The sequence below is a fragment of the Mastacembelus armatus genome, chromosome 11 (genome assembly GCF_900324485.2).
Source record: "Mastacembelus armatus chromosome 11, fMasArm1.2, whole genome shotgun sequence".
NCBI classification, from domain to species: Eukaryota; Metazoa; Chordata; class Actinopteri; order Synbranchiformes; family Mastacembelidae; genus Mastacembelus; species Mastacembelus armatus.
Genome location: NC_046643.1, coordinates 10,289,045 through 10,314,565, shown reverse-complemented (window position 1 = coordinate 10,314,565; position 25,521 = coordinate 10,289,045). Strand labels below are relative to the sequence as shown.

Genomic DNA, 25,521 nt, shown 5'->3' with positions numbered 1-25,521 from the left:
TGCATAGATCTCTTTGAAGATGGTGCGCTTGTATGAGTTCAGGAAGACCTTTACAGCAGTGTTAAGTGGAGGGTGCAGCATGCCATAAAGATGCAAGATAAGTGTGCAAATGTGTGTGTGTCTGTGAGTGTGTGTAGTTCAGTGCAGGACTTGACATGACTTGCGGGCCTGGTAGAGCTGACGCCAGCCACTTGTTTCTGGCTGTCTGTGTATGTCCTGAATGACAGCCCAGAGGCAGTGCATGTGTGTGTGGTTAGGTGGGAAAAGAAACGTTTTATGTTTGACGGGAACCATCAATAAAACAGCGACCATGAAAACACCTTAAAACCACCTGAACCTGGTCCGAGTAAGTGGGTAGGAATGTGTGTTAGAGTGCATGTGTGAGAGAGGAGTGAGCGCTAAGAAGAGCACAGTGTCTGTATTGACCTGCATTCTTTTCTCTCATCTGTTTCACGCCTCCCTCCACCCTGGCCTGATTGATGACCACCTAGAGCTGGATTTGTGTGTGTGTGTGTGTGTGTGTGTGTGTGTGTGTCCAGAGATTGTTAGGATAAATACTCTATATGATTGTCACCAGTATAAGAGCAAATGTAGAGCTAATGTGATTTACGCTCTTGTTACAAGCGGCAAATATTTTCAGCCAAATCCAGGAGTGTTTTGCATTTCTTTGTGGAATAAATTAACAATTTGTTGCATGGCAATTAGCATGAAAAAGCAAGCAGCTTTTTTCCAGTCAATTTAACATCAAGCCATCTCTCTGTGCTTTTCTTAACCCCCTCTCTTCTTCTGCTCCCTCAGCCCCAGAATTTTATGGCAGGCATTGTGACGAGATGAAGCGCAATGAGTGGGAGGAGCACTAGTTAACCAGGAACACAGCATGAATAATGTGTGTGTGTGTGTGTGTGTGTGTGTGTGTGTGCGTGCGTGCGTGCGTGCGTGTGTGTGTGTGTGTGTTTGTATGCATTTATCTACATGCATATGTATGTGCATGGCTGCATGAGGGCTGTTTTGAAAAGTGTTTTGCTCCACTTAGAATAGGTCATGGTAACCCTACACATATATATGCAGCACTAAACAACAACACATAACTTGGCATAACAGGTGACATTTTCTGAAATAAATGTCTGTTTGCTTTCTTATGCAGAAAACCTACATAGGGAAAATATTGGAAACTTTTAAAAAGATTAAATGGATTATATGTTTCCAATACTTCAAAATTGACCACTGGCATATTAGATAAAATAAGAAGAAAAACTTCATTTAGTGCTTCTATAAAGAACTGAATAAACTCTGAGTTACTGACTTTTGTGTAAAATGGGAATTTTATCAATTTAAAATTAAACACAATAATGTGCATAAAGTGAAGGTGTCTTTGTGTGACTACTTTAGAGTTTACCAACCGTTGCAATGATTTAATGTTTGTAGACAGCTATAGAAACCTTGCTTCAATATATGTTGACAAAAACTAACAGAAATATGAGAATAACACCACAGCTGACAAATACTAAATTTTCCTCTACCCTGGCTAGAGGGTACAGCTAGGAGAAGATACCCCACTAACAGGCCTTCTGGTGAGGATGGGGCAGTCTACTCAATCACTACTTGCCTCTGACAAACAGAAGGACCGCTGGCCAATAAGACACATATAGGCACACAGAAACCGATACACACATACATACCTCAAAGATGACCTAGACCCCCCACGCTGAGGCAGCAGTGATCAGATGCAGAAATCCATCCATCAAAACTGAAAGTGAAAAATGACGTCTGGAAGTGTATGATTATACTCCTGGGCTTCTACACATCAATCAACACACACACACACACACACACACACACACACACACACACACACACACACACACACACACACACACACACACACACACATTCAACCACACATTAAATACACGGAAGACACAGAACTTGAAAAATGAACAAGAGTAAATTAATCTCCATGTCTGAGGAGTGTGTGTGAGTCTCTGTGCTGGTAAAGTGCAGAAAGAGGGATGAAGACTGTTATTGGTGAAGAGAACAGAGATCACGGTCAAAACAGGATTTAATCAAGGATAGAGAGTGAGAGCAAGTTTGTGTGTGGAAGAGCGATTGTAGTTTTTTCTAAGTGCCCTTCAGTGGTTCGTGTCTGTCCAGACGTGGGGGGGGGGGATCACCAACTTCAGTCAAACCAAAAAACTGTTGAAGAAGCTTAGAGAAGGCAAATGTGGATGTGGAGACTCACCAGCCTTCTTGGTGTTATATTTTCATTCCCTGCTCCTCATTTTCTTCTCCCGCTCTCACCATCCTTGCTCCCTGGTGTCTAAAACACAGTGCTATTGGAGTGTGTGTGTGTGTGTGTGTGTGTGTGTGTTGGATGTGTCTGCATTTGTGTCAGTGACAAGTGTGGCAAATGGCAAATGTGGCTCTATAAGATTTAAAATGCTGCATCAACTTTTAATTATTATTAAAATGATTAAAAAGTGCTACTGCATAATGGCTCCTCAGTTTGTCTGTGCAGAATAAGAGAACATGACCGGTTCTAAGAAAAACCCTTTTTGCAATCAAAACAAAGAACTGAAGGGAAATAGTAACTGATTCATTTTTAATAAATGATGCATGAATTCAGCATTTGTCACTCATTGGTAATTCAGCCTGTAGGACAGTCATTTTATCTACCAATAACTCAAGTTTGTCATCTACAAGTTGATTTTTAGTAATAATGCAGAAGTTAATAGAAACCTAAGGGCTCAGATTTCTAATCTTATAATATAGCAAAATGATTAGCTTTTATACTTTTTTTAAAATATGTTTTTATTTTCATGCAGGTCTGTTGCTGTGGAGTAAATGGCACTGAAATCAAAGATCTGTGTTACATATGATGAAACAGAACAAGCTGTTTAAGTGTAAGATGTAAAGTCAATCTTGATCCATATTCTTTATTCCTAGTGGCATTCATTTTATAAATAAAGGCAGGATATTCCTCATTTCAGTAGAGAACCACAGGAAACTGTTTTATTAGAAGACAAGATAACACACTGTCTAAGCAGTAACTGTGGTAAATCAGCAAGATGCAGCATGACTGGATAAAAACAACTGCTCCGCAATCAACACAAGCACTCTTTCCTTTAAAATGTCGGAGATAAAGCAACCTCTCACAAATATCAACAGCATTTGAGGAAATCAATGAGGACTCCTCCTTCAGACGCATTTCATTAATATGTTGGCACAAAGAAAACGCTCCTTGGAGTAAATCAGCAACTTTATTGTCAGTAGGTTAACAAAGACAAGATGAAAGTTGATAGAAGAGCAGGGAAACTCATAACGCAAGCAGCTTCGGTGAAGGCACTCGTTAAAAAGATACCCCTTTGCAGCACAACGTGTGTGTGTGCATGAGAGTGTAAGTGTGAAACAGAGACCGGCAGAATGAGAGCTTTTCATCCACTCCACTTACTAATCACAGTCTCATTCTCTCTCACCCTGCATAATTCCCCCCTTTGCCTTTATAAATCTTTCTTCTCTCTCCACCTCTTCCTCTCTTTCAGAGGGCAGAGACAGCAGATGTGTTGGCAGGTTAAATGACCTCTGTGATATATGACTTAGCAAACCCCAAGCATCCATCAACCCTAACGTAAGTGTGTGTGTGTGTGTGTGTGTGAACAAAGAGGAAGAGATGCTACTCATAAAGTGCAATTCCAATTCACATGCGACCCAGACTTGTGCCTAATAAACACAGAGCCGAGGCCTCTCCTCTTCTCACCTATGAATCCAACCTGCTCCGTCTCTTCTCTCCTGATTTCATGAATGAGAGTGTCTGCTGGTGTATTCAGATGTGCTGTATACATGAATGTGAATGAAGTGCTTCTACAGTGTAATCATGTTGACCAGGATTCCCCCATGTCTACCGCCTCGATCGACTGATGAGAGATAACCTTCCTGACCCCTGCATGTTTTCGAGAGAGTGAAACTCAGAGAAACTAAGGAAACCTCTAGGAGAGATTTGTGAAAACAGCTGTTGGTTAAAAAATCTGCATTGTAAAAGAAAAAACATGAGACTACTCCTTTATTTTGCTTGCTTTACCATTTTCTGATAGCGCATGCATCCATGTTTATAATGTTTAGAATGTCTTTCTTTAATTTAGAGTATAAGACAACTTGCAAGGTGTATGTGTATGTTGTATGGCATAAAAGAAGGGGGTCTGTATTTATTGATCCTTTATTATAAGTGAGATGAGGGGAGATCTCGTAAATCACTTAAGTGAACGTTTTCATCACAACAAACCAAACACGTTTTCCCAGCTCTGTTTGCCACGGTCGTCCATCAGCCCCATGCTGACAGACTGCGGACATGCCCTCTCCACGCAGTAATTACAGGAAGCCAAGGAGGAGCTGCTCCAGGCACATCCTGGCACACAGCTCACCTGGATCACTTTTTCCTTCTACTGTGGAACAATTCTCAATCTGTTCCAGGGGTTGGGTTTTTAAGAGAATCAAAACACTTTTTTTTTTTTTTTTTTTTAGGTAAGAGGACCCAGAAGAGATATTAGTCCTAGATAAAAACACATGGTATCAACTTTTGCATAGTTTCCTCTGGTCATTGCTGAAATACTTTTAGCTATTAAACAAATTTCAGCTGATTTACTTCACCTTATTGTTCACATTGTTCTGTTCGCGCTTTCATTTCTTTTTCACAGACTGATCGACTAACCCCTGGGTGCAGTTAATATTTTATATGTCACGTTTAGCAGCTTGTCCTTTGACTCAGCGATTCTGCTACTAATTGTCTCAGCAGGGCAGTTGACCAAGATGGCTGCCCTGCCCTCTGGATCACTGTGACCATATTCCACTAACAAAAGAAGAGATGAAGAAAACAGCAAGGAGAAATAAAATACTTCCCCCATCCCTCTCCCCGAGAAGTGCCAGATCTTTATTTCACTCTTTTCTCTGCAGCTTTTTTCTATCTCAATGCCCACAAAGTGATTGGAAAGCACACGACAATCTTTTTTTGTTGACGTTCGATGGCGCGTAATAATGTGGTCATTATCATCGCTAAAGGGGACAGGTTGAGGCTCGGACAGGGTTTCACTGGGGGCCTTTAAACCACGCACACACACACACAAACACACACACATATGTAAGCACACACACTTTTGGTGTGGGAAAAGAATGCTTCTGAGAGAGGGACAGCTGTTTGGGTGGCTCGTGAAGGTGGCGATCAGGTTAAAGGGAACATGGCCTACTGTAAACTCCACCTGTGCATTCAGCCACGCCTGGGGCTATGGAGGAAAACAGGGCCCAGTGTGGGAGCCTATGATTTTGTCTGGTCCACCGGGAGGTGTGTATTGTGTATTAGTGTTGTAGTCCACACTTTACTGTGGTTTTCTCATTGTGAATTCTCTTGCTTTTAAAAATCCCCAAACTCAAACTTACAGGGATGAGAACAATAAACAGAAACAGTGAAGCTGAGAAAATGGCTTTTAAAGTTTTAATGGGTGAAGAGGTTGTTAAGCTTTTATTTTATACCTCATTTTTCTTCTTCTTCTTCTTCTTCTCCTTCTGCTCCAAAAAACATTTTAAAGAATAGTCTCTGAAATTCAAGATCTCTGATGGAGTGAGTTGTTTTTCTTGGCCTACCATCACCAAAGTTAATCTTGTGCACTATCAATCACTCGGTGTAAACACTGGGTCGGTGTGTGTATGTGGTAGATTGTGGGTGGTGTGTGTGTGTGTGTGTGTGTGTATGTGTTTGGGGGGGGGGGTTGAGTGAATAAGGAATCTGATTAACTTTTCCATCTATGTGTATGTCCAGCTGACTTCATTTAGGTTGGTCATAGAACAAGAGAGATGAAAAAATGGCAAATGGCAGGGAAGCAGTTAATACCAAACAAATGAAGGAAATTGATTAAATTCTGCTTTTTTTTTATTAAATTTGAAATTCAAATTAGATGCTCTGTCTGCAGTTTTGCTCATATATTAAGAAGCCGGGGTCATTTCCAGAGTGTTCCTCATCATATTGGCTAACCACCCATAATTAAACAGGATTACAGTATTTACCTTTTCCCATCGAGGTCATCGAAATTTTCTTCACACATCTTAGCCTTTAGGCTCTGCAGTCTGAGTCTGACTGACTGACTGCGTATTTAATGATTTGGAAAACTGGGAAAATCACAGGAAGAGGTGTTGTTTTAAAGACAACATTTGTTTTGTGTTGAATAAGATGAAATTGTGGAGGCAGTGGTGTTGTCCTCCCTTCCCTCCCCCAGGGCTGACTGGATACGCCCCAGGGACAGGATGGGACGGACCGGGCCAGCCTCTCATTCATCAGCCTCAGCATGGCCTAACAACATCAGGCTGTATACAGCTAAAACACAGCTTGGTCAGGCTGACACACCAACATCTTTTGCACATATTCTCCCAATACTGAAATATGATTGATGATCATGCTGAGCTGGATCATCAGGGTCCTTTTTTTTCACACTTTGCCTGGTTCATAATATTGTGGTGGTTGAGGTGTGTGGCCTACATAAAGCCACAATGAAATTGTCTGTGACTTATTGCTGATGTCCTGTTTTTGGTGATTTAAAGCGCGCGCTCGCGAGACGTCGCTTCATAAATACACATCGAGCTCGAGCGCAAAAGTTTCGAGGCAGTGTGATCTGGCCTCTGATTGGTCCTCCGGCTCTCAGCGGCACTTCAAAGCCACGAAGAAGCTACAACTACTTCAGGAGTCAGAGACGAAACACAGACTCATCACATCCAGTCCCTGCGAGCACACACACACACACACACACACACACACGCGCACCCAGTGAGCCGAAGATATCGCTGCACAGAGCATGGCTGCTACACTGATAGGGGTAAGTTTATGCTTTCTGACATATTTTAGTTTTTTGTTTTTTTTTTACTTCTTTCCCGTTTTCACTGAACATGACAGTGTGTTAGTGAATGATCAGGTGGAGAAGAAAAAAACAATCCTAAACTGGATTTTAGAAAACGGCTTCATGAAGCTGTTAATAATAGTTATCCATTTGACTTTATCTCGGTGTGACAGAACAGCTGTGTTAGACTGACACATTGTTTGTTAAATAATGTCTCACATTATGAATTTACATGAATTTTAGAGGCCTGTTATCGTTTTGCGCGCAGTGTTGTATCGATTTATTTGACGCGTGTTTACGCACACCGTCCATGCTCAGCCACGTCTCCGGACTGACAGGCCTATGTGTCTTTGTGTTCCCCACAGGAGGAGCCCCGGCTGGGCAGCACCCCGCTGGCCATGTTGGCAGCTACCTGCAGCAGAATCGGGGAGCCCAGCCCGTCGTGCTCCCCCGCCCTTTCCGATGGAGCCCCGGGACTCGTTAAGGGATTTCACCGGTGGAAAGGCGGTGCCTCGGGCTCCAGCAGTTTGAGTACCTGCCTGACCTCGCTGGCGGTCCCCTCTGGGACCTCCAAGAGCAACGGAACCGGACTGACGGAGACCTCTAGCGCTTTCTCAGTGAGCGCTGCCAACTCACTGTTTGGAAATGATTTTTCCATGTACCAAACCTCTGTGGCATCAGACAACAATGTTCCCGATCCAGCACACGCTCATCGCTCTGTGTTTCTGACCAAGTTCCCCTCCTCGGTCGAAGGTATCGCGGGGCTATATCCGAGAATGCACACCTATGAGCCATGGTTCAAGCCCGTGGGGGATGTCGGTAACGGGTCTCCTGCTTGGTGGGACATGGGCACTGGGTGGATGGACACACAGAGCCCGGCCGGGTTATCCTCCCCGCTGAGCGGTTACAGCTCTGACTACAGCTCCGCCTTCAGCCCCGGTGTGTCTCAGCACTTGCTTCCCGCCGCACAGCACCTGTTTGACGGCTTCAGGCCGCCTGTCCCGGCTCCTTACACAGAGTCTACAACCACGGGGGCACCGGCGCTACCCGGAACCGCGGTCGTTTCTCTGCCCGCATCTTCCCGCTCCTCCTCGCGGCGTTACTCCGGCAGAGCCACGTGCGACTGCCCGAACTGTCAGGAGGCGGACAGACTTGGTCAGGGGGGCACGAGCCCGCGTCGGAGAGGCCTGCACAGCTGTCACATCCCGGGCTGCGGTAAAGTTTACGGCAAAACCTCTCACCTGAAGGCCCACCTGCGCTGGCACACCGGGGAGAGGCCCTTCGTCTGCAGCTGGCTCTTCTGCGGGAAACGCTTCACGCGCTCGGACGAGCTCCAGCGGCATTTGCGCACGCACACCGGGGAGAAGCGGTTTGAGTGCACGGTTTGCCACAAACGGTTCATGCGCTCCGACCACCTCAGCAAGCACGTGAGGACGCACAGCTCAGAGGGCGCTGAGGACGGCGGGGACCCGGGACTCGGTAAAGGGACCAGCGACACGGACAACAGTCTCACCGGTAGTCCGAGCCAGTCTCCCGGGCTAAACGTGCGTGGCACGGTCCAAACCATAGAAGGACATAGAGCGGTGGAATAATTCACGAAGTTTAAAGCAACACGTGGGAATTTATCTCCACTGCACCAGCCTGTGTGGAGACTGAGCTCCTGGACGCTTAAAAACTGAAATGGCACTTTATAATGAACACTGCGTCCGTACCTCAAGTATGTTTATTTGTAGAAAAACAAATTGTTACTCTGCAGTTTATTAAACTCGTGTCATTTGAAAATGTTTTATGCGCCTTATTCATTATAAAATAGTTTGATTTAATTAAACAAGTGGTCTGTGAGCCTAATCAAATACCCGTTGCTCTGTACATCTGTGCGACATCCTTACAGTTTATTTTAAAATACATTTAGCTGCAAGAAATGTTTTGATTGGCATCAGCCGTAATTACAAGATATAGTCCTAATCAGGACAGGACGATTTTGGAACATTTTTCATTAGGTCTGCAAACCTAAGTATAAATTATTCTTCAGTCTTTTTTTCCTTTGAATTAGAAATAAAGAAAATACATCACCAGTAACTGTTATGACTATTCTAACACACACACATATGTAAAAACTACATGAGAATCAATTAGTACTACTATCATTGATCTTATTCTATATGAGAACTGTTCTATCAGGCCCCTGAACTTTACTTTTTCAGCTCCTGTATTTTTTTAAATTGATTGGGTTTGATTAATTATCACTGTAAGTTTATGTAAGAACATATAGCGTTTCAACATACATGTGCTATCTAATAAATCACAGCTTGAAGTAATGTTTCTGTGGAGTTGAAGTATATCTGAGGCCTCTGAAGTTTGTAAATGTAAATTTGCTTTGATCAAAGCATTGAAACAGTTTTGTCCTATACGGTCAAATAATCACATCAGGCTTGTTTATCACGGTTTTTTGTTCACTTACTCTAATACCAGCAGAGTTGCCATTTGTTGTGCAGTGATCAGTGGCTCTCATGTCATTTGCCTTAGTGTGCATCTCCACCTAGTGTTCAGTTTATACAGCTAACTGTTTTTTTTTTTTTGACCACATGGTTTCTGGATGCTAAAGACATTGGTCACACCTTCAGGTCGTGTACACTGTTTTAGCAGAAAATGTCTAAAAATCCTTTGGCACATCTTAGAGAAGATCTTAAATTCATCTCACATGAGAATGATTACGTATCATATGATTAGTATTTAGTGAAACATGTTTTCTTGAAAATCCACAGACAACTGGTTTTGCTTTATTTGATACTGTCTTAGCAATAAATACTTGTAACATGAAGTAGCTTTTCATGTGTCAGTACACTAACATTAATCCGGTTTCTAACTTTTTGGATTAAAAAAGTAAATTCATTAAAACTGCAGACCTGTTAGGAAAGTTACAGAATTCAAACGATAATTAAACAAAAACCTTTTTATTGTGATTAAAACATTAATGCTACACAACTAGTCACATTTATTGACAGCAGAACTATACAGAAAAGTGCTGTTGTTATTCGCAGCTCAGTACCTGGTGAGATGACATGTTTACTACCTTATTGCTGAATTATTCTCATGGTTAGCGATACAGACTGGTTTTCATAAACACAAATAGTTCTTACTAGTTGTAACTCAAGTAACCTCATGATAAAATAGAACAACTGACATATGGAATTAAAAAAATCACAATAAATAATCATTAGTGTTCCTGCCTTACAGTAAAATAGAGCAGCTAATGCTGTAAACAACAATGGTAAATAAAAAAAAAAAAGAGGAGCAGGATTGGGCAAGTAAAAGTCCCACAAAATGCCACGCAATCCAGAGAATCTAGTGCAGGGTGCGAGGAGGGTAAATCCACCTCTGATCTCAGTACCTTTAGAGCTGGTTTGTACCTTTGCCCAGATGTTGGTGTCAAAGTCTAAACATATCAGTCTATTTAGAGCTCAGGGTAATACTGACTGTGGCATGATCAGCAGATGCACACACACTTCTGTCTCTGCAATAGAGGTCGCAGGTTCAGGTGTTTGACGATGCAGTTGCCATTTTCAGTACATTGTTATTCCAGTGTTGTGGTTTTGTTACATTAACATCAAATCACTTTGATGCCATCTAATGCCCAACATATAGAAAACCATCCATTTCAGACCCAACATTACATCTCCTTTGCCCCAGAGACCCCAGAGTTTTCAGTAGTATAATGCAAATCAATCATTCTAGTGCAAGTCTAACCCAATTATTAATAACTGACAGTTGATGAAACTATATTCTCACTTATCATGATTGAAAAATGCCATAATATAACACAAATTTGTGAAGCTGTTGATCTATTAATGACAACAACATGCAACACAAACATTTCAAAACACTAAAAGACATTTAACCCCACAAATAACAGAGAAAATATTATACCTCAAGCTGACCACTGGGGGGCAGACTAAGACAAAGATTTGATAGTTGGAGTGTGACACAATCACATAAACCTAAAACATGTAGTGTTTTTACTATAAAATTATAAATAGGAAGGTATGGATAGAGCACAAATGAATCTATCTGTACCACACACACATGCACGCACACACATGTCCATAAGTTAGAGCAGTAATAGCTGCATGGTTAAAAAGTGATGAACGATTACCCATTACCCAGTAGAAAAAAATAACCTTCTTGTACATACAGAGGAAGACGAGGTAAGGGACTTGTGCTCTTTGTTTTATCTCAGTTTCCAGGCCAGTGGCCACATTAGACACACAGTCTATGAAAGTTTGGTCAGTTCATCATTCCATTTAGTTTACCATCATGTGAAGATTCTCAAGTTAATCGAAGATTTACGATGAGGAAGAAAAGTCAAGTTTATATATGTCTCTGCTGAATGTTTTACTTCTGACGTCGACCTCTGACCTCTGCCTAGCACTGCCAGTGGTCACCTAAGGACTTCTTGTAATCCTGCATGTGCATCTCCAGAGGGTGGTCAGATGGTTGGTCTCGTCTGTATGTAACTGTCTTCTCATTGGCTGTAGGAATGTATGACAGGTCCTGAAGGATGACAGAAATATGAAGTCAGTATTAGAAACACACACACATACACACACACACACACACACACACACACACACTCAATCTAAAACATGATACATTTGTAAAAATGTGGAGATTCAATGCTGAGATATCCTGACCTATATTCCTAAAATACTGAATCCTACACTTCACACAAATCAGTTCATGTTGTATCGGTTTGACTTTAGAAATTAAAATTGTTTCTATATTTATGATTTTCAAGTGTTCACATTATCTGCTGTGTCAAGATGCATGACCGCAGAGTTGATCATGTGAGAGTTAAAACATTCTGCATTAACAAGACAAACACTATATACTTTTCACTACTTTTTTTATTTTTAGTTTAAAAATTTGTCAAGGTTGTCAAAGCCAGGATTGCTCAAGTTCTATCACTTGAGTCATTTGCTAAAACATGACAAAGTTCCTCCCCAGAGCCACAGAGGATGTTGTACAGCTGGTTTGCTTACAGACTGCGTGGTCATAAGGTGACTTTTAATATTAACGGGATTTCATGATTGTTTATGTGGAGCTTAACTATTTACTACATTATGTAATCACTGAAGAAGTGGGTGCAGCTTTACAACACTTGACAAAATGTAAAATATACAATCCATTTCCCTTAAGAGTATAATGTTACAGTGGAAACATCAGCAGGGAACTGTGACCAGTGACACAGTCTGTAATCTATGGTGTCATATTTACTGATCTGCAGTGAATAATGAAAAACAAATTATGTTTTATAAACAATGTAAACCAGATTAGACATACATATTTAGAAAAAGCTCTGTCTTATTTAAACTTCCTATCTTTTCCTCCTCAAAGGTGCTGTACATCATTGGAAGGTCACACATTGTAGACAGCAGGCTGGGAGTTGACAGGAAATGAAAAATACAGCTGTACATCGAGCAGTAGACACTAATTCCTCATTCCTGCTTCGAGCAGACAAGTCACACAAACAAAAACATCCTAACTAAGGGGTCACTAAAGCATCTTACACTTTCAGAGACACTTTAGACTCCCCTCAGTTAAAACCCTGTTACACCTATGACCACCTCCAGCACACTTGACCTCATAACAGCTAACCTTTCCAGTGCAGTGGTAGACCTCAACAGCGCCCCCTGGTGACCAGCCTTTTTTCTGTAGAAGCAACCGGGACATAGCAACTACCACCAACCCGCAGAGCACTGTCAGGACACACACACACACGAAGGTTCCTACCAGCCGGCTACTGCTGCCACACTCTGTGGACACACACATAAACATACACAAGTTTTTACTAGAACACTAGAGATTTACAAAGGTGAGCAGTGGAGTTTCAAGGAATCAGATGCATATGTACAGACATATATGCACAAGCACATTCAAATAGACGCTAAATATGTGAGAAATTCCTCATAGTCCTGTTAGATAAATGTCATAGAGATAAAATAAAACATTTTCATCCTGAAGCATAAAGTAGCATAAGCAAAATTAATAAAAGTACAACTACCTCAATATTGTGCTTTAGTACAATACTTTAGTACTTGAGTAAATGTCATTAGGTAGTTTGACATAAACACACACACACTGTTTGTGCCAGTGGTGCCGTATTTAAAAAGTTAGCGGACTGTGTATCTGCTGGAGAGCATGTGTCGATGAAGGTCTCATTGCGCAACACAAAGACTGCTCTGACGTTTTTGCAACAGGGTTACCATGGTGACCTGGCCCCTGCTGTACCCGGGAGGAGTGGGTGTGAGCAGGAAGAGAGTGTCCCGTTGGGTGCAGGGGAGAGAGGGGGGAACGTACAATGAGCAGTGCTGTTCCAAAAAATCAGGAAGGCAGGGATGTACTGTGTAACACTTGGATGTTCAATGATGTGTGTGTGTCTGACACAGGGCATTTGTAAAGTAGTGGGTTTTAAATTGTGTGTATGTGTGTGTGCGCACAGTTGTGAAAGTGAGCTGGCGTCTGAAGGAAAATTTAAAATACAGCTGTAACTTTGACAGCAGGCTTGATGACTCCAATACACTGGGGTGCAGTTAACAGCAATGGTAGCAGCGGAATTGACCTCAAACGAAGACGTGTGTGTATGTGTGGGCGTGTGTATGTGTATGTGTATGTGGGTGTATTGACATCACACCTGGCCTTTTGCTAATCTGAAGCTGGGTCTGACCAGACAGTGAGCTTGTTTGAAAGCGATAGCGACAGCTGTCATTACTGATGTACATACACTGAATCCACATCTCCCCTGTTTGACCTAAAAATAGAGAAAAGGGGAGACAGAGAGTTTAAATGAGATGTTGCTCAGTGCTGACAATTTCTAACCCCTAGTGACAATCTTGAAGAACTGCTTAAAACAAAAAATCTGGTACTAAGATACTCTTTAGATCCTGAGTCATTAAAATAATAAACTGAATCTTTGTCACAAGGATTTGATCCTAGTGTCAAAGTCCTCAGGTGCACAAAACTGCAAATTGTAAACCTTTGCTCAGAGCAGGTTCTGTTCACTGGACTGACTGTACCTGATACATCATCCATGTAGTTCACTAGTGGTGCACAGGTGCTGTTGCAGTGCCCCGCCTCTTTTTGAGTGAGACCATGAGACAGATGACAGTCCACACAATTCCTGAAAGAGAGAAAGAGTGACCACAACAGTGTCAGCATCAACTACAAACAGTCCCATCATGCATTGTGGCAGGAAACAGAAACTGACAAGTACCAGTATGATTGGCAGGTGCTTTGGCAAGCAGGACATCTCTCACATGAGTCTCCAGAGTATCGAGGGTCGTCACACACACACTTGCCACACACGCAACTGCCCCGCCCGCTGCAGAGTAAGCCATTGGCTGATTGGCATGTTGCTGTGGAGACGGGGCACCCGCAGCTCTCGCCTGTCCAGCTGTCCTCGCATACACACTCACCTGACACACACACACCCCGTCCTGTGGGAGACAGATGGAGACAGGACCAAAGAGTGTTACTGTAAACTGAGTATGCTGTGCAACAATTGTTCTCACGTTATGACAAAATCTATATACAATTTGTACATTGTATAGTTTTGAAGCATGTGCTCCATCCATTACCTCCACAAAGCAGTCCCCCTTCATACGGGCAGGAGAAGTCGTCTATCTCACAGTATTTTCCGTACACTCTTCCGAGCCTGCTCTGCTCACACACACACCTCCCGCACTCACACACCCCGCGACCACTGCAGTCCACATCAGACTCATTGGCTCTGCAATTCCAGTTTGAATCTTTCTTTGGATCCTTAATCAGTCCAAGATCTGGCCTCTGTTCCAATTTACTGCTTTCCTGGTTCCCTCTGCAAGGTGACTGGTTGTCATCATGACAGTGTCCTGTCAGCCCACAGCGGCAGTGGCATTTAGAGTGAATTCTAACGATGGTGGACTCGTTGTAACCCACAGGTCGAACCATCATCCTTATATCTTCATCCTCACCATCGTCCGGACAAGTACGCAGGCCAATGGTGATGTTGAAGTATACCTGGGAAGACAAATAAGTCAATAACCACTTTTGTCCTTTATTGTCAAGGAGTTTTGTACTGCTATTGATGGTGCCTATAGGGCTAATCCCACTGGCTCTGATAAAAGTCCCAGCATCCAAAAACTCTGTTTAAACTAAGGTAGAAAACATGATAAACACTGTACCTGCTAATCATCATCAAGTAAGTACTGTCATTTTAAGCATGTTAGCATTAAGCTCGAAGCAGCACTGTGCCTATGAGCAACTTGGCAGTGATGCTGTAGACACTTAATGTTGTTTTTAGATAGCACACTAGATTTGTTTGACAGTATTAAAAGTAATATAATCAGCCAGTCCTGGCATACAGTAATAAGACCATCATAGCTGGAAAAGGAAAATGGAAAAGTGAGACCTGACATAATTTGAATGATTATTCTTCACCACTCTTATTCATGTTGGACATTTTTGTATTCCAAAACTCTGAATCCACAATCAGGACCCATAATCCTCCCTTGGATTAAAGGGCTAGACTTTAGTCTCTTCATACAATGGAGTAACTGTAGCTCAATGATTAAGCATCTTGGTGTTTGGCTAAGTTAAGAGAGCCTGAAGGTTAAGGAGGAGAGGAATGTCATGGGCAGCTTAGAGAACATTTTTGAATGTTGTTAAAATGTTGCAGTTAGGTGGGGGAGATGTAGTCCCCATGTTGTGCAGGGATGTATAGTAGTGCAGACTGTGTAGACAGTATACAGACTTATGTTAAACAGAAAAGATATGACAGCAGTGATTATCCTATTATCCTATGTAAAGACAAGGTAAGGATTTCAGAACCAAAAGGTCATGGAATCACATGGAAATGTTTTCCTGTTAAATACGGCCTGTAATCCTCTCAGCTGAGATTATTTACCAAATCTTCCCTGTCATGTAAAGCTCTCAGTGACGTGTGTTTGTAGCTATCAAAGTAATCCAATCCAACCAACAACTGTGTGCACTGATACTTCTGAGTACTGAAGCTGTGGGTGTGTTCTTACCGTCTGATCTGGCTGTACTCCAGTGCAGCTCTGCTCCTTAGCAGTGGACCCATCAGGACAGAGAGGAGACACAGACACCCAGTACCTGCTGACTGCCTTGTCCTCCAGTGACACCATCAGCTCCACCTCTGACAACAACCTCTGGGCAAAGTGAGGGAGAAAGAGATTTAAAAAAAAAAAAAAGTATTCTTCTTGAAGTGGCTGCAAAAGAATGTGGGTTTACACAAAAGAGAGTGGAGAGAATTTAAAATTTTAATGAGCATAATCTGCTACTGTGAAAATAATTAAGCAAAAGACAGAAAGAGAGAGCTGTGATTAATTAAAGTTGTCACATGTCCCCAGAAAGACTTCATTGTCATCCCTTTTTCTCCTGAACTATGAGAGTGTGTGTGTGTGTGTGTGTGGGGGGGGGGGAACAAGAAGGCGGGACCAAAAATAGCATCTTTGTATTCGTCCATGATTAGGACTCTGGATATTATAATGCCAGCTTCTGTTTGGGGCTCTACTGCTTGTGTATGCATACGTGTGTGTGTGTGCCTGTGGTTGTGTGTGTGTGGTTTTGTGTGTGTGTCTGCAAGTAGCACTGCTGTGCTCCCGGATCTGTGGATTCGGTGGATTCTCGAAACAAACAATGGAGCACTGTGCCTGGGGCTAGATTATAACCTACACTGCTGCCAACTGAACAAATGCCCTTACCCCTCTTTAACCTTCTGTTCTCAGCTGTGTTTTTCTGTATTATCAGGCCTTCAGCGATCACTGTTTTGGATTTTTCAAGCCCAAATATAAGCAGCACAATCTTTCAGAAACACACTGAGATATGACTAATTCACAGTCCTTTTATTGCAAACAGGAATGTGTTATTAGTCAACTTGCATGATCAAACAAAGCCAAAAAGAAAACAGAGTTTGTGTTGGTTCAGCAGATCTGCAGACTAAAACCCTTCTGAACCAGGACACTGTGAGCTCATGAATGCTGCTCTTGCTGTGCTGCTGTACACCCTTCTATAACCCTTTTACTTGCATCTGTGTTTCTCCTTGCTGTCTGACAGAGTCATAATGTCCCAGAGGAGGAGAAGTGGACCGAAAAGTGAGAAAGAAGTTCTTCTCTAAGGTTGCAGAGGAAGTAGGTGTAGTGCTCCATACCTTGTATGAATCCACCACCAGCTCTATTAAGTTTGGAGCCTGGAAGAGACCTAACTTTCCCAAATAGGAGCCAGGGAGCAGGTGCACCAACTCCTAGGGAAGGAAAGACAGCTGAGGGCAAAGACGAACACTTTAAAAATACCTCCCCCTAATATTGTTAGTGTAACACTACACTAGCATCGCTCATCACATGTGTCAGTACCAATATTAATTAAACAGCAATGGGGTCCTGAAGGAAAATGGTGAAAGTGCAAACCAGCTGTGGAATAGTCATGTGAAACTAGCAGTGATTCATTGTCTCCATGTGTGAAACTTGATCCGGCAAGGTGTTTTCTGTTTGCAGGAAATCTTAAGGCATCCCTGACATCCATATGTGGCAATGAACGGTACTGTATGTAGTTAAGTGTGGGAAAAGATTACCTCGTACCACTGGTACTGCTGCTTCTCTACAGCAAATATGGAATAGATATTGTTTTCCAGGAGCTTATCAGACAAAAGTCCCACACTTGGATGGTCCTGTGAAAAACAAACCAACAAACTAAATTAACAACCTTACTTACAAATACTTTGTGCTATATTTATATACCACATTAAGAAATATTTACCATGGCATTGTTTGGTTTTTTTTTTCAGCATAACGCTAATATGATCTGACATTTACATATTTTAACTTTGATATACTGATCCAACATATTGTACACGAAAACACACAAAATGCATGAAATCATATTTGAAAAATAGTGTTTGAAACTAACATGGATAATAAAGTGTTGTAGAGGTTGAAAATTAAAACAGGTTGAAAATATAATTCTACAATCAAGCTATATATGCTCTACATTATTTTTTATATCAAATTTAAATGAGCGTGTCCACTTTTCTACTTGGTTTATCAACATAAATTGACAACGATGCCCAACTTCATTTTAACTGGCAACATCTTCAACCTGCCTAATGATTTGATCATTCCAGTGGGATCAGAGAGTCCTAAGGGTTAAGATGCAAACTAAAACTCTGTGTAGGCCGTCTGTCAAGTCTGAGTAGGTCGATTTTCCATCACAATCTGAGCAATGTGTTTATTTGTCCTGCTGTCTGATAAATGCCAAATGTAGCTTATCTGACCCAGACCTCCCAGCAGCTATAAATGTGTTCATCCTCTCACCATTGTGGTGCTCCCTGTGTAGACATTGTTCTCCAGATGACACAAGCCATCATGTGGTGTCACGATCCCTGCCAGCCGACTGTCCAGGGCGAGGTGGGATGGCTGGTCGGTCATTAGGAGCAACAGACGCTTTGACTCTGGTCTCCAACCCACTGCCTGCTAATACCGAAACAGAAAGAAATCAAGACATATGTTTGGCTGTGAATTTAACAATCCCAGCACCACCATTGATCTATATTCTGTTTTTGGTGATGAGCCTTAACCGATGATTTCATTTTTATTACCTTATATTGCTGACCAACTACACTCATACCAACTGATGTGGAAAATATGTGCAGGATTTTATATTTTAAAGGGTTACACATGTGGTTAAAAAAAGCTGCATATTCAAACATTTTACTCATCTGAAATACATTAGTTCCCATAGTGATCAGCTCTTTCTGTAATGCCCAATTAAAGAAAAAGACAGCATAGAGTCTCTCTGACTCGTCACAGACCTGTGAGAAAGGACTGTGTGTACATGTGTGTGTATTTAAGGAAACCCAGTGAGCTTTTAAGTAGTTCTGACATAATGGAGAATCTATTTCTAGGCTCATGACCACCTCAATGTTTCCCTGCATGCTGGTTACTCAGGGCCCCCCTGCATGATGTGGCTCACAGCCCTCCAGCAGCCATAGTATAAGCAACTGTGATTTCTGCCATACCCCAGCAGTGGTGTCATTACTTAGTGGGAATACAGTGCTGAGTCAGAGTGCCACCATTCTCTGGGAATAAATGCCTCTTTCACCAGTCTACAGACTTAGCTCACATTCTAACTCCCGTCCTCTGTGTTCAACTCTTGTAAGCCCCTAACATACCTGGCAGACAGCAGCTTGCAGCATAGCATCCAGCCCTCCCTCAGGTGTGTCCATGTTACCGGAGATGCGCTGTCGTTTGATCACCCGAGTGAACTCGCTCATATTCCCGGTCATACTGAGAACGTGGTGGAAGCCGTGGGCCGGACGACAGCGGACCTCATAGTCACTGGTGATTCCAAAGAGGAAAAAACATTCAGCATTCAGAAACGCAGAGCTCCAAAACAACCACCAGGACAAACAAATGCTAAAAGCCTGTGTATTGTTTCAAGCCCCCAGCATACCTCATCCTAATCTTACCCCCAATGGCTGATGACTCCAGTCTGAGTCACACAAAATAATGAGCATCTAATGGGAGCATAGCTAGCAGGGGCCTCTAAAAATGCAGCCTTAGAAGATGTTAAAGCTCTTGCTTAGTTACAGCCAGACAAAATAAGCTACAGTATATAGTGAAGATTAAGCCACTTTTGTTCAGTAATCATTCATCAAACCAACAAATGATTTATTTTACCTGCAGGGGTTGTTGATTTTGGAGGGGTGGACATTGATGTAAGGCGAGACTGGTTTATCCACGAAAGAGCCGAAACCCAGCCAAAGGTCTGAGGAGTGCGCCTCCATACGGAGAGACAGAGCCACACCCACTGTCTTCAGCTGGACCACAGGTGAACATACGCAGGGCAAAGCCGAATGTGGGAGAAGTACGGTACACAGCAAAAGAGATGTGGAAGAGGTAGAGATGAGATGATATGACACAAAAGAGAAATAGCAAATGTGAAGTCACCAAGCATCTCATACACCCCTAAGATCTAATACCAGGTTACTGTCTATGTTTATATGAACTTCGTCTTCAAGTAATATTTTTTTTTATCAGAGTATCATCTGAAAGTATCAGCACCTACATGGTTCAGGTTTTCCTGCATAGAGGCCGATACATCCACCAGGTAGTACAGATCTACAGGATAACGCTCCAGCTGCTTCACAGCCACAATGAAACTGGCCTCTGAACCTAGAAACACACACACACATCGACATAGCAGAATCAGTTAACTTCACATTTTTGAACATAAACTTAGTGCAAACTAACGATCCAGTCTGGTTAGAGGCATAAACACGTACTGTCGTCTACCTGGTCTGAGGGTGACGCTGATGTCTTGCGGGGACACTTGTGTGCTGCTGGTGGTGGCGTTGACCTCCACCTTGGTCTCTGACTTCTCCATGAACTCTGGCCCACAACCTCTTCGTAGCAGGTTGACTGGTAGGTCGCAGCGCTGGCTTGGCCACGACCCATCCAGGAAGTCCTTGTGGGTCACACGAGTCAAAAAGGGAGAAACTATGACTTTGAAAATTTGCCCTTCCTTCATTTTAATATATTTTAGACACAGAACAAAAATGCCTCAAGATATTTGGAGCAATAGCGCACATAAGCCTTCCTTCGAGATGGTATCACAGTAATTACATTTTGTGATTTCGGGAAAAGCCTGACGAACACATGAATGTTCACTATGTTCTGTCAGAGCTCTTCTGTGAGTTGGGTTTATGCAGCTGTAATCTTTCTATTTGAACAACAGTCATCTCTGCTTGAATGACTCTGTGAGGCAGGGCAGACAGAAATATTTCAAGGTCAGAAAAATATGTTTTTTTATTTCTCTGTAGTCCAGTTCTAATGTTATCTATTACAAATTCAGGAGTACACCCACTCACAGACCTTTCATTTAGAGATCTTGGGTCTCTTTATATTACAGAATCACAAATCGAAACCAGTTTCACAGTTACTCAGCATGGTTTCGTTTCTCATTTGCAAACACATTTGCAAACACACAGTGTTTGTATTGATTTATAAAGTAGTTTCATTTTGCAATTCTGACATTACTCATCAGTTCGCACTAGTAGAAAGACTTCTGTTTATCCATGACCAGATCTGTGATCCACCCGCTCCTACTTATGTGATCACTTAGGAAATGAAAGTTGAATACAAGTAGGTGTTCTGTTGGCTAGAGAAGAGGTCAGACGGTCCAACTGGCTTTTTTCCTATTTAGTACAGCAAATAATTTGATCACTATTCTGTTGAATGAATCAGCTTACGTCTCTGCTTCCTAATAGCCGGTACAATGCAGTCATGCTGTGCAGCTTCAGAGTGGATTAGTGACCTCTGGTACTTTAGTCTGCCGCAAACACATTAACTAGCACTGGTACATAATAGCAGACCATTAAATGAGCCTGATTACTACAAGTCAGTTTAAAACGTGACCAACCAGCTCACACACTCAGGGAACGAAACTGTGCAATTAATTTTAATGACTGCCGAGAATAGCACACGAGTAAAGCAGAAAATGGTCTATAATAAAAGATGAAACTGAAGCTGAACATGTGACCACAGGTTCATTCTGAAAGCTGGACTGGATTTGTTTGATTTCAGGCTGGTGATGTGGTTCCAGTTTGCCTTGTATAAACTCTGAATAACAGTGAATTCCCGGGACTTTCCCTACACGGTTTGTTCCTTCAGGTGGCATTAAATTAAAGTGTTAGGATGTGAACATACAACCTCTGTGCCCATTTGGTTTAAAGGGCTTGGCAGAGTTTGTGTGTGTGTAGGGAAATTTAAAGAGATGGTGTTTCACATGCCAGTGAGTCCGTCCCTGCTTAGTGATATTAGATAAGGGAAGGGTCAGAGAATGAGAAAGAACCTGATGTCTCTAAATGTTGACAGCGATCATATCCACAGGTTAGCTCTATGTGTGTGTGTGTGACTGGATGTGATGAGAGCTTTATAGCTTCACAAGGCAAAGTGGGATGTTGATGAGACAGACTGACACTCTGAAAGCAAAGACAGATACAGATAAACCCACAGGCGGATGCAGACTTTGAGAGAAGCTCACTGATATGTTTGACTGTCTAGACTAAACGGATGGAAAGTGGCGCTGTCTCTGCTGCAGCATGAGAAAGCGTGCATGGAAACGTTCACACGCAGACGCACTCACACAGGTCACAGGGCAGGCCACTGAGCTCGAACATACACATTATATTCACATCTGCGGTTGGCATCAAAGCATCGGTGTCTGTCATCTGAGGAATGCTGCTGAATGCCTATCACTTGCCCTTTTCATTTTCGCTCTGGCACACCCACAAACACACACTTTTACACACACTCCTACCTCCTTGAAGCACCAGGCACATTGAGGTCCACGTCTGAGACAGTCTGCACATGATGTGATGCTAGGAGACCAACACAGGCTGTCACCTGCAGAAAGAAGGCAAGAGGTAGAAGGAGGTAGAATGGGACATTGAAGAGAAGAGAAGAGAAGAGAAGAGAAGAGAAGAGAAGAGAAGAGAAGAGAAGAGAAGAGAAGAGAAGAGAAGAGAAGAGAAGAGAAGAGAAGAATGTGTAATTAGCATATGAAAGAATGTCAACATTCATTATCCATGCAGTCTGGCCTCTGGATATTTAGAGCTTTCATGCTCATTTTGGATGATGGCAGCACCACTTAACACTGCAGATGAGGCTATTCAGTACGTATCACCCATCTGTGTAGTGGTAGAACTGCTGGCAGTGTGAGAACAGGTGCTTGAGTTGTTGGAGTGGTGCAGTGGATCAATTCACACACACACACACACACACATGCAGGGCATCTAATCATGAGTCAATCTGTGAAGTCTGTGTGGAAACAAACACATTAATGGAGTAATACTGTGACATATCACTCACCCTTGAAGCTTTTAATGCAAAGTTAGCACTGACACATGATGCAGAGTCTTTATGGGGTGACACAAACGCACCACAGGTTTTACTGCGGCAGGACTGATGACTCATTGAACTGATTTATCTTCTAAAATACAAGTTTCCAGAGCCATTTCAGTGAGCTACAGGACTGGAATGTAGGACAGAGAAAGGCTGCAGGTTCTGCTATAATAGCCACTCTGACCCAGTTAGCACTCATGGCCTCTGGCAAACCTCTGAATGAAGCATGTAACTTATAATTACACCTGACCCATACTTGCTAAAAGAAGGTGCTGGTGTGGGCTGACTATTCCAGTGATTTCAAAGGTTTCCCTTGAAAAACTATTAGTAGTTTATAGCTTTAACTCTTATACACATCTTGGTTGATTAAGTAATACTTTACAGTGAAAGTACAACTCATATAACATAATATAATGTCAAACTAACACATGATTCACCATGATTTAATGCAGGATGTATCATGAATTCCTGTTATTATTAAAATGATCAAGTAGTGTAGTTTTCTGTGACTAGTTCATACTTAATACTTAATCCATCCATGAAGGAATGTTGCTGCATGAACAATTTGCCCCATTTCTAGTCTCGATGGTGGCAGCAGCATGGAAATGTTTACATCTGATGAGAAACAGGTTTAGCCTATGTTGAATAAGAGAACAAACGTGTGGAAATGATCCTAGAGACTCTTCTTCTCTCTTCTAATCGTTATAAATGATGTGATGTTTAGGCCCTTGAGTTAAACATCTGGGCAAACATCGACCCCCCTCCTGCAGAGGGCACAGAGGATGCGTTATGGGAGCTGATGATGCGCAGTGGTGTCTTGACATGACACAAGATATACGCTGGGTTAATGGAGTAATTGGCTCTAACGAGGCTCCACTCACCGGCTCTGGAGGCTTCTGTGCAGACAGCGACCACCACGCAGCAGAGCAGGAGACACAGGGGGACGCTGCAGTATGTGCAGAGCCAGGACGTCATATTATCCTATCCACACCGGGGAGCTCGACCGGAGCGAAGCAGCGAGGAGACACCGGAGCAGGGGCTGTACAGCTATTGGAGATGAACCGGAGTAAACCAGGTACCGTGCGTCCGCCGCCGCGCCAACAACAGCCGCGAGTGCCGGACTGAGCAGCGGGGCATTGTTGTTCACCCAATAACCTTCTAATCCCGGAGAGGTTTTCACAGCACCGGGGCAGATCAGCTTACAAGCGCGCTCCCCCGTGGACCAGGAGAGGAGGTGAAGTAATCGGTAGTGCGCGGCGGAAACAGCGGCTGCGACGCAAGTCCCTCCATCTATTAACATCCAGTCGCAGGTGTGTTACAGCTGACGGTAAAGTCTCATCCCGGGACGAAGCACAGCTGAGATACATGCGCGAGTGGTGTAGCCTGCTGAGCAGCGCCGCGTTCAGCCGGTGCGCACCAACATGTTGACTGAACATCCCACAGTAAAGGAGAGCGACGCGTTTTAACCGCTGTAGTGACTCAGGCTGCACCATGGCAACCACTATATCAGAGAGGGAGAGTAACAGAGGGAGGGAAGAGAGACGAGGAGGGAGAGAGAGAGAGAGAGACAAACAAAGTGCTTACTGCGAGGAATTGCGGTGGGGTGCATTCCCAGTGAACCATGACCTTGAATTGAACAGGGATGTTTGTATTGCTTCTTTGGGGAGCCATTCTGGGGCGAGGTAAGGGCCAAGACCCTGTGTGGATGTATGATGGGGGTAAAGGAGAAAAGGGGGTGGGAGGTGGTGGGGTCAATAAAACCAGAGCGCTTACAGAGGGGCTCACACACTGGTGCTAAAGGAGGAGGAGGAGGGGGTTCAGGTCCATTGTGCAGATTCCAATGACGTGGGGTAACTTGCTCCTCTGAGCAGGAGCCAAACACTTACTAAACAGCTCGACATTTAAAGCTGGAGGGAAAAAAGAGATAAGCGAGGACAAAAGACACAATGGTCTAGCATCTTTGGAATGATCCTGTGCTTCTTTTCTCTCTAGTACAGGTCTACCTGATAAAACTGGTATGTTTTGCTTGGCGTGCAGCCAATAACCAGAAGCTGTGCACAGCAGTAAACCCACCCAGCACACACACCCACACAAGTCCCCCATCTACTCTTTCAGACGAGCTCGGGAGCCAGGAGCCAGGACGACCAGCCTCTCCTTTCATACGCTCACATTATTTGTCAAACAGGAATTTTAGTAGAGTGCCAACACCTCCTCATTGCTGCCTTCTTAGCAGTCACTCTCAGTTATGGTAATGATGCGAACACACACCACACTGTTTTTTACGTGTGTTAAACATCTCTGAAATCCAGATTTCAAAGCTGCTTTCTACGTAGGCCCAGACTCTCCCTCTCTAGGCTCTTGAGGCCTAGAGAGGGAGAGGTTAGGGGGATCTGGAGGACAGAATATGTATGTGTTTCCTGAGGAGCAAACTTGATAATGGACTTTAATGTAAACACTGCCTGAGCCCTGTCAATACTGGTGAACATCAGCATCATAGTGACAGCTGTCACATGTGTAAAGCTGACACAAAACACTCCTCACCATCCTTCCTCCCCCGTCATTTTTAACCCTGCCCCCCTCTTCTCACTTTCTCTTGTCTGGACGTGTTTGTGTTAGCAGTTGGCTGGGCTTTTCCTCACGCTGGTCTGGTCTCATCACCCTTCAACCACAAACACAAACATTCACACACACAC

The 25,521-nt window shown here is 43.1% G+C and overlaps 2 protein-coding genes across 3 annotated transcripts; one reads left to right on the top strand and one right to left on the bottom strand.

Annotated features, from left to right (window-relative positions):
- The first annotated feature begins 6,739 nt into the window (after positions 1-6,739).
- Positions 6,740-8,529, top strand: sp8a (sp8 transcription factor a). The gene is made up of 2 exons (XM_026300529.1): positions 6,740-6,851; positions 7,238-8,529. The coding sequence occupies exons 1-2, from the start codon at positions 6,831-6,833 to the stop codon at positions 8,462-8,464; spliced, it is 1,248 nt and encodes a 415-aa protein (XP_026156314.1). The 5' UTR covers positions 6,740-6,830; the 3' UTR covers positions 8,465-8,529.
- A 1,329-nt stretch (positions 8,530-9,858) lies between these two features.
- On the bottom strand, positions 9,859-24,289 carry itgb8 (integrin, beta 8). Of its 2 annotated transcripts, none has more exons than XM_026300985.1 (16): positions 23,710-24,289; positions 22,245-22,330; positions 20,219-20,390; positions 19,992-20,098; positions 19,604-19,743; positions 19,096-19,261; positions 18,239-18,397; positions 17,500-17,595; positions 17,080-17,172; positions 15,938-16,078; positions 14,507-14,927; positions 14,143-14,365; positions 13,946-14,049; positions 13,564-13,680; positions 12,528-12,685; positions 9,859-11,423 (listed from the first exon to the last, which is right to left on the bottom strand). In XM_026300985.1, exons 1-16 carry the CDS (start codon positions 23,801-23,803, stop codon positions 11,295-11,297), a joined length of 2,406 nt encoding a protein of 801 aa, XP_026156770.1. In that variant the 5' UTR covers positions 23,804-24,289; the 3' UTR covers positions 9,859-11,294. The 2 variants fall into 2 exon arrangements, with proteins under 2 accessions (XP_026156770.1, XP_026156771.1); XM_026300986.1 differs by having other exon boundaries at positions 18,239-18,394.
- Positions 24,290-25,521: the final 1,232 nt, after the last annotated feature.